Here is a 9,508-nt window from a genome sequence, read left to right as displayed (position 1 = left end):
AGCAGTCTATTTGATTTTCTGTCAGGTGTATATTTGCTTTTTAAGATTTTTGCATGAAGTCATCATAAGTTATTTTCTGCATCCTTCTTTTCTGTTTTCCTTATTTATTCTTTCCTCTCTTTGTTTTTTTTCTTTCTGCGGTGTATTTTCTGTTGACATGTGACCTGGCTGCAGCCAAACTGCAGCTGGTGGCGGCTGAGGGTGGAGCTAGTAGTCACAGCCGGCTGCAGCGCTGCATGAGGAGAGCCCGCAGCTTGCAGCAACGCATGCAACTGCAGCAGCAGCAGGACTCAGAGGCAGGCAGACAGCAACCGCAGCAACAACAGGAGGAGGGGCAGCAGCTCCAGGAACAGCCCAGGTACCACCTGCAGTCTGCTCAGCCAGAAGTCATGTAGCATTAGCACTTAATCACTTATCAACTATAAAAGTACAGAGTTCAAATGTTGAACTACAATGTAGCTCAACATTTTAGAAATGAGGTCAGGTTGCAAGGTACGGTCGGTGAGCCCAGGTTTTGGTTTAGGTCACAACATGGACTGGCAATCCATGGTGGCAGCAGCCTGCTATATTAGGCTGCTCCATTTACAGCTAAAGAAGAAGAGCATACCCCGAGAGCAGAGGTGGAGGATGACTGACGGGCAGGACCCCCGGCTATCGACCGGACTTTGGTTTTGACGTTAGTTCTGTCCAACACTTTAAATTGTGACTGTAATGAACTCTGCAGCCTCTAGGGGGCACCACCAGTGCTTTAGATTTAGTGTGTTGTCGTGAGAACCGGCAAACTGGGAGGGTGAACCATGGTGAGAGATCGTCGACACTCCCCAGGAAACAATCTGAAACACACACACAACACACACACACACACACACAACCAGCCCTGTGTTTAGCCAGATCCCTCGATTGACACCATCTGTTCCAAACATACTGCAGGCCAACACACACACACACACACACACACACACACACACACACACACACACACCTCCTAACCTCCTCTCTCTCTCTGCAGTGAAAAGCCTCTCTCGCTCCAAATACTTCTGACAGAGAGACTTGGCGGCCAATCAGCTGCCAGTAAAGACCAGCAGGCCCCGCCTCTCTCTCCCTGCCTTGTTAAGCCCCTCCCTCCCCAAACAAATTCAGTGTCTGACCCCGCCTCCAGTGCCGGGGCCCCTACAGGTTCACCCAGGGAGGACAGCAGGACCGGGGGCCCCTGCTCTCGTTTCGGGAAACCCCTCACTAACACCAGGTCCCTCCCTGCTCTGTGCGTGGACACCTGGGAGCAGAACCCCCTGGGAGACTTGGCTCCACCCGCTCCACCTGAGGAGGCAGACCATCCCGCCCAGTGGTCCAGAGCACCCCCCGTCTCCATCCCAGCACAGGCCCCACTCCCACCGAGGCCATACTCCCGAACCCCATCGCCTGTTGGAACCAGCGACAGCTGTCATCTGAGGATGGAGGAGGAGCCATATTACACCAGATATCCACAGACCACGCCCCCTGTGGCTAGCCCCACCTCCAGACCAGCCCTGCCCCCTTCCACCTACCCAACCAGGAACTGGTCCTGCTTACACCTGGACCGACCTGATGTTGTTGATTCTCCCCTTGACCTGCCAATCAGCCCTCACCTTTACTCGCCCCCAGAGTCCCCCTCCAACACCCCCCAGCCTCCTGCGAACCGGCTAGGTCAGACCTCCTCCCCGTCCCCCAGCCAGGACTGCAGAGCGGCCCTGCCTGTGGAGCGCTGGGCAGAAAACGTCAACAGATACTACGGCTCCCAGAATGCAACAGGAGGAGGGGGAGAGGCGGTGCCCGATGAGGAGCTGTCGGAGCTGGACTCTCTGTACCAGGCCAGTCTGCTGGCTCCCAGCATGCACCGGGGCAGCCGCGGAGTCAGTCCTCAGCCCACCAACAACAAACCAGGTAGGAGATCAACTCAGGTGTCCAAACTAAAGACGTCCAGGTAAGAAAACATTTAGGGGAGTGCAGTTACCTGTGGCGGTCAGTGTGACGTCCACAGCCGGCCTCCATCACTGCGACACGCTCACTTTCTGTTATATAATGTCAGAAAACATTATCCGCCTACCCAAGGAAAAGAAGGCTGCGAGACTTTTCATGTGAAAATTCAGGAGGAAGAGCTAACCCCATCGGTCAGGGAAAAAGGCAAAGTGTCCCATATATTGTAAATGTGTATATTTCTTATTTTTATATTTTGTACACACTTTTAGTTCTAAATTTATGCTGCTTTCTAATCTTGAATGGGGGCACCGCTACTGTACACTCCCCCCCCGGGGAATAAAGTATTTCTGATTCTGATTCTGAAGTAAGGCCTGTTCTCGCTGCCATTGAGGTAAATAAAAGATAATTCACGGTATACATATATATTTATTGATTTTATTCCATTGAAATGTGTACAAGCAGCCATAAAAACATGAACCTTTATCTTCAGGCCGCAACAAATATTAGATTCACAGTACAGACCAAAATGTATCTTAAAGTATGAAAGTATTATATCAGAATCAGCTTCTGTTCAGGTATTTTATACATATCACCGTTACTATCTACTGTTCATAATAGTGTGTGTGTGTGTGTGTGTAGGTGTGAGGAGAATGCTGTCAGGATCTGGACGGTCCAAAACACCGACAGCTGAGATCGAGAGATTCGCCTACAGAACACCGGTTACACCTCTTCATAAGGTGTGTGTGTGTGTGTGTGTTATTACTTCACACATCTTCAGTGTGATTATTTGTTCGGCTGTCAGCTACGTGACCTCGGCGGTCTCAGATGTCTCGTTAGCAGCTTGTGACTTCAGTGTAATTACATTTGAAGTCTTTCAGTTGTTGAAGAGAAGTTTGAGGTGAAGATTCTCAACATGAAGCGTTAAATATTAAATTATTAAAACACACACAGAACTTTAAGTTTGCTCAGCTTTGATCCGTCAGCCCTGAAACTGACCTTAGACGTCACATACTTTATAGTTACTCACCACTTCCTGCATGTACTTCACAATAAATGCATGTAAATGTGAAAGGCAGTGGTGGGCCTTTATTGTGAAACTGGAAGAGTTGACAATGACATGGGCGGTTAGCTACCATCACCAATACTAGCATAACACACCCCAACCTCCCACCCAACTGTCGACGGTCGAGGTGCATTGTGGGTAATGTAGGCGCCAGGTTGGGATGGGGTTTTACATTGTTTTTATCTATGATGAATAAATTGAACCTGTGATACCAGGAGAGAAACAAGTATTTTCAAGAAGTAAAATATGTACACGCAGTATGTACACGCAGTATGTAGCGGGACTTCGGTGCACTACTGTTAAAACCCTGAAGGCAGATCTGTTCAGCTTTCAATGAATTCAGAGGATTTTCTGATGTTCATAAGAATGTTGCTGCTCCTCCGTTCAGCCGGCAGGTGAAGACGAGAGCTACAGCGCAGAAAACCTGCGACGCATCGCCCGCAGCCTGAGTGGAACCGTCATCGGGTCTCGACCCCAAAACCTCGGCCCCTCCCGCAGCTGTGTAAGTTCTTCCTCCACTCTTGGTTTTATTTAACAACGTGCTGCCACCTTGTGTTGATATGGTGTAACTGCAGCTGGTTCATTCAGAGATGATGGACGGCTCTTCACTGGCTCTCTGGTTGTGATAAGGGTTCTGTATGGAACAATAATGACAACAACACACCTCTGATTCATGAAACACTCTTCTTAAGTTTCATCGGTCCTTTAGTGTGCTCCTGTTGGTCCTGGTCCTTGATGGAGGCTCCTTAGTTTCAATGAAGGAAAAGCTTAATGTCGCAGCATGCAGTGATGTCAGCACTGTGTGTCGCAGCTCCACACGTGTTCACTCCCGTCAGCCTCAGCTGTACTCTGAGGTCAGTGCCACGTATCATGCTAACATGTTTACGTTAGCAGGTCCTTGGTAAATGTTAATTTCTTGGGAGGTTTTTCACGTCACATTGTTCTGCGCGTGCAGCTGCTCAGCTCTACAACACTCTGTTACGCTGCCTCAACATTTCATTGGATTGAACGAATTGAAAATTTATCATTTGAACACTGTCCCCCTTTTCACAGCAGTTACTGCTGAACCACACAGGAAAGGAAATGAGTCCAGGACCGTCCGCAGAAATATTATTTTATAACTGTTTATTAACTATTAGCTGTTACTACATGTTAGCATTTAATGACTGAGATGTTTGTTTGCTGTCTTCATCAGATTTATATCGGTGTTGTCTGTGCAGCTGTAAATGTTTCTGCTGATCCTGAAGCAGCAGCCTGTGTTTCTGCACTGAACCTGTTCCTCTCCGCTGGCGTTCAGCCATCTTGTATTCAGCCCTCAGGAATCGCCTCAGGCCAGCGCATTAAAGATTGATCGCTGGTTTAGTTCTTCCTTTAAGCTTTTAACCTCTGCCTGATCTGAACCGACAGCGGAGGTTTGGCTCCAGGTTTCACCGTCTGCGGGAGGAAACCTGGCGTTTGACTGCAGGCGGAGCTTTTTATTCTCTGAGTGTCGGAGGCTCCATCGTGTCTGTAATGCAGCTGCAACACCCACTGAAACATTCAAACTCACATGGGTGAAGTATTAAAGTGGAGACACGGTGAACTCTGACCTGCAGTCAGTGATCCTCATGAATAATTCAACTTCTGACATGAAGCGAAACAGTTTCTAACTTCAGCCCGACAGAATTTACTGCTGACAACACACCGTCTCAGTCTCACCTTTCATCCTCACTTATGAACAAGACCAGTATACTGGAACTCCCATCACATGGGACAGGGACTCCCTCCCAACCCAAAGGGAGCAGTCCTTTGTTTTCTGGCATGTCTGGTATGTCTGACAACCGTCAGACAGGATAAAACGTAGTTTTCTGCTGCTTATTCAAGACCAGGTCACGGTAATTGAATTAGATTTAATTTGTTGAACACTTCAGAAAAATGGCTGCATGTTGCTGTTTTATGTTTTCTTTATTTCCTCTTTCTGCACCTCAGACTAACCGGCCAATCAAACTCGAGGAGCCGAAATATTTCAAAACACACGAGTACGTTGTTGCAGACGTTTGCTTGCAGACAATCAATACTGTATAACAGTGTGTTGGTGGTTCCTCAGGTCACTAGCTGCTCAGCAGCACAGACTGCAAGTTCAACTTAAAGATGAAGATGAATGATGATGATTTCTGCTGGAAACAACAGAACGTCAGATACAGCAAACAGTCATCTTCATCATCTTCGCCCTTCGCTTACTTTTATTTTGTGACCTTGTCATTTTCAGTTTTCCTCCATCATGTTAACTTGTTTTCATTTTTGACCCCCTCCTCTGCCCCCCATCTGTTTTTACTGTCTTCACTTCTCCTCTTCCTCTTCTCCTGAATCTCTTCATCATATTTGACCTTTTTCTTACATCTTTGTCTCCTCCTCCACTCTTTACTCCTCTCTGCCCCCCCCTCCATCTTTCTCCATATCTTTTCTCCACCCTCTTATTCCTTTCTTTATTCATCATCTGTTCTCCTCACCCTGAAGGACCCCTCTGTGTCCAGGCCCCCCCCCAGACACGCCGACCTTCACTCCTCTTCCTCCTCCCTCCTCCGTCGCCCCAGCACCTCCTCCCTGCACCTCCCTTCCTCCTCCTCCTCCACCTCCTTCACTACAGATCACTCCTACCACCACCACCACCACCAACCCAGACACCACGGCCCCCCAGCTCCTGCACCTCCTCCACAGCACCCCCCCTTGCAGACATCACGGCCCCCGAGCTCGGGCCTCTCTTCCTGGGGGCACTCAGGTAACCTGCTGGCCCTTCACCTCCACCTTCACCTCCACTCTCCACCGCCACCACCAAAACCACATCAACCACCTAGTTGAAGTCCTAGTTCCACTGTGCCTCCTCAGCAGGACGGTCGGTCCTCAAACGTCTGAAAGTCCTCTTCACAAACAAAAGTTTTAAATGATGTAATGTAAAGTTACAGAGCTGACCTCCATATTGTTTTCTAATGGTAAATTATTAATAATGAATAATAACTATTTATCCAGCAGACTTGTCAGTGTTCAGTTCATGTTCAGGTCTTTCTAATATTTAGTCCACCGTCCTTGATATAAACCACAAACTCAACTACACACAATGGACAGGAGGTCCTGTCCTCTGATGATGGACGGGAGGTCCTGTCCTCTGATGATAGACAGAAGGTCCTGAAGGTCCTGTCCTCTGATGATGGACGGGAGGTCCTGTCCTCTGATGATGGACGGGAGGTCCTGTCCTCTGATGATAGACAGAAGGTCCTGAAGGTCCTGTCCTCTGATGATGGACGGGAGGTCCTGTCCTCTGATGATGGACGGGAGGTCCTGAAGGTCCCGAACTCTGATGATGGACGGGAGGTCCTGTCCTCCGATGAGGATCATCATATCATAAAATTTGACGCTTGCTGTCGACATGAAATCCAGCCTGAGGCTTCAGCCAATCACGTGTCTTATTCCGTCCGTTTAACATGTGATTGATTAGTTGCTGCTGATTGGCTGATGGGGACTGTGTCATTGTCAATGTGTTAAGTTTTGTTTACAGCTCCTCTGTAGTGTGTTCTCATGGTTTGTCCCATTTCCTCCTCTTACTCTTTCTCTTTCTCCTCCTCCTCCTCTGCCTCTTCTTCTTCTTCCTCTTCCTCCTCCTCCTCCTCAGGAGCTGGACCAGGTCTCCAGCAGCAGTTACTGGTTGTGTCTGACAGGCATCAAGCTCTCTCAGGTCAAAGCCTCCACAGCGTCGCGCTAAGTTACGGCACTCTGCCTCGGGGTCCTCGCCGAGCCCCGCCTCCCTTCTCCTCCACCTCCTCCCTCCCCAGGCCCAGAGCTGGCTCCAGTCCCGTACCCCCGCCGGGTCCACAGAGTGTTTACGCCACCCTGTCCCGCCCTCGCCGCTCTGCCAACACCACTAACGGTCACTACCGGCAACCATCGCTGCCAAGTAAAGTCAACGGGTCGACCCACTACGCTCCACACCACCTCCGGGGGCCAGGGGAGGGCCCCCCCCAGCCGCTCCGCCTGGACGTGCCCCCTGAGAGCGACTGGCGCCGTGACGCAGACTACAGGACTGTCCAACCCAGCTCCTCCTGGGACTCCCGCACCTCTCGCCACCACCAGCCCCTCCTGCGCACCGACTCCCGGCAGCCCCCCCCGGCCCCGCCCCGCAGGGACCCCCAGCTCTGCTCGCTCTGCCAGCAGCTTCCTGCTGAGCCGTCGCGCCCCTACTGCCCGTCCTGTGGCGCTTATGTGGCTCGCTTCCGCCCGGCCAGCTGATCAGGCCCGAGGCTCGTCGCTCCCCAGGTCTACTGCAGACACCACAGAAGAAGAGTCCTGTTCCAAATGTCTCACATCCATCATGACGAGACGAAGTGTTCACAGTGAGGATCAGATGGAGCATGAAGCATGGAGCAGGTCCTGTCTTTGTATTTAAAATGTGCCAACACGTCTTGAAAGTGGACGCTGCCCTGAACCTGGTCTGGCTGTGTGAGTCCGCGTCCTCTCGCTGTGGAATAAGACTCTTTGATTGGCTCGTGGTCCGCAGCTTCACCTGGGGAACGAACAACATCCAACATCACAGTCTCACCTTCACTTTCTTCACAACAAGCAGGGACCATCACGTCTTGCCTGGTCCTCCCAGTCTGGATGCCCAGTACGAGGCCTCCCCAGAGACAGGCCACCCCACAGACAGACCATCTCAGAGACAGACCATCTCAGAGACAGGCCTCCCCAGAGACAGGCCTCCCCAGAGACAGGCCACCCCACAGACAGACCATCTCAGAGACAGGCCTCCCCAGAGACAGGCCTCCCCAGAGACAGGCCACCCCACAGACAGACCATCTCAGAGACAGGCCTCCCCAGAGACAGGCCACCCCACAGACAGACCATCTCAGAGACAGACCATCTCAGAGACAGGCCTCCCCACAGACAGGCCTCCCCAGAGACAGGCCACCCCACAGACAGACCATCTCAGAGACGGACCATCTCAGAGACAGGCCTCCCCAGAGACAGACCATCTCAGAGACGGACCATCTCAGAGACAGGCCACCTCAGAGACAGGCCACCCCACAGACAGAACACCCCAGAGACAGACCACCATCCCACAGACAGACCACCACCCCACAGACAGACCACCCCACAGACAGACCACCACCTCACAGACAGACCACCACCTCACAGACAGACCACCCCACAGACAGACCACCCCACAGACAGACCACCACCTCAGACAGACCACCACCTCAGACAGACCACCCCACAGACAGACCACCCCACAGACAGACCACCACCTCACAGACAGACCACCACCCCACAGACAGAACACGTCTATGAATGTTTAAGCACATTTAGATTTCAACTCCAGATAAAGCACCATGATACAGACCCGGATCATGATACAGACCGGATCATGATACAGACCGGATCATGATACAGACCCGGATCATGAGGGACAGAACTGAAAGCATGAGGACACCAACCTGCTGTCTGTTCAACTGATCAAGTTTACTGACACATCAATAATCAATAATGGAGTAGGAAGCTGTAAAGGTCTTCATCTTTATTTACTGAGTTTAAATCAACATGAACAACACGTTGATTTAACGCTAAGAATGAAAAGTGACGCTGTTTATGTTTTAATATTTTTCTTACAGCTCTTGATGCTCGTTAGAGCTGCCGGGACTAATCGATCAATCGATCGAAAGAAAATTAATCAGCAACTATTTTTATAATCGATTATTCACTTTAAGTTATTTTTCAAGCAGTGATCCAAAACATTTGGCAGTTCCAGGTTCAGCAGTCAAAGAAAGATGAAGTTTGACTTTCTACAGAGTAAGGAAGTGTTTACGACTCGGTCTGTCAAAGTAAAAGTCAGGAGAAACAGAACCTGTTAAAAATCTTGTTTATTGTAAAATCATCTTTTATTTTGAAAGGTCATAAGCGTGTTTGTTGCAATTTTATTTTATAATTAAATGACTTTGTGATCGTTTCTATGAGACAGAAAATATGAAGACTACGTTTCTCTTGAGATTATTGGATTATGATTTTTATTGATTAATGATGAAATATCAGAAAATAGCGAGAACCCGTCGGTTTCATCTGACCAACGATGTAAAGGTGACTCTGAACGATTATCAGACTTGTTGCTGAGTGACGGTCTGGACCCTTCAGGTTTTGGATGTTGTGATCTGAGTGGACGTTGGACAGACAGCAGGTTTCTGCTCAGGACACTGAGACCCGACAGGAAGTAGAAAAGGACTTCTTCTCTGACTGTTTGAATATAAATCTACTCTACTTATTACTCTATTTATTTTTGTAGTTGTGCTTAGAAGAACTAACCTGAATATACTCTGCTACAGACCCGATCTCTTTTCTACAGTAGTTCGTCGCCTTGTTTGGGATGTGGAGCCGTCTTATATTGTACATCAGGCTGATTTCTGTCTCTTCAGAGCGCGTTCGATTAATAACTAAAGCTTTCATTTGACCAGAGTTGCAGCTAATATTTAG

At 49.5% G+C, this 9,508-nt stretch overlaps 1 protein-coding gene across 1 annotated transcript in view; it reads left to right on the top strand.

Moving 5' to 3' along the window:
* usp54a (ubiquitin specific peptidase 54a) overlaps positions 1-7,279 on the top strand; it is a 26,167-nt gene extending 18,888 nt beyond the window's left edge. The window contains exons 17-23 of the mRNA XM_070916139.1: positions 175-358; positions 1,010-1,589; positions 1,644-1,920; positions 2,596-2,699; positions 3,408-3,521; positions 5,516-5,777; positions 6,666-7,279. Coding sequence (XP_070772240.1) covers positions 175-358; positions 1,010-1,589; positions 1,644-1,920; positions 2,596-2,699; positions 3,408-3,521; positions 5,516-5,777; positions 6,666-7,279 — 2,135 coding nt within the window. The remainder of the gene's footprint in view (positions 1-174; positions 359-1,009; positions 1,590-1,643; positions 1,921-2,595; positions 2,700-3,407; positions 3,522-5,515; positions 5,778-6,665) is intronic.
* The last annotated feature ends 2,229 nt before the right edge of the window (positions 7,280-9,508 follow it).

Source organism: Enoplosus armatus, chromosome 12 (assembly GCF_043641665.1).
Source record: "Enoplosus armatus isolate fEnoArm2 chromosome 12, fEnoArm2.hap1, whole genome shotgun sequence".
Lineage (NCBI taxonomy): Eukaryota > Metazoa > Chordata > Actinopteri > Centrarchiformes > Enoplosidae > Enoplosus > Enoplosus armatus.
This window is presented reverse-complemented; position numbering and strand designations above follow the sequence as displayed.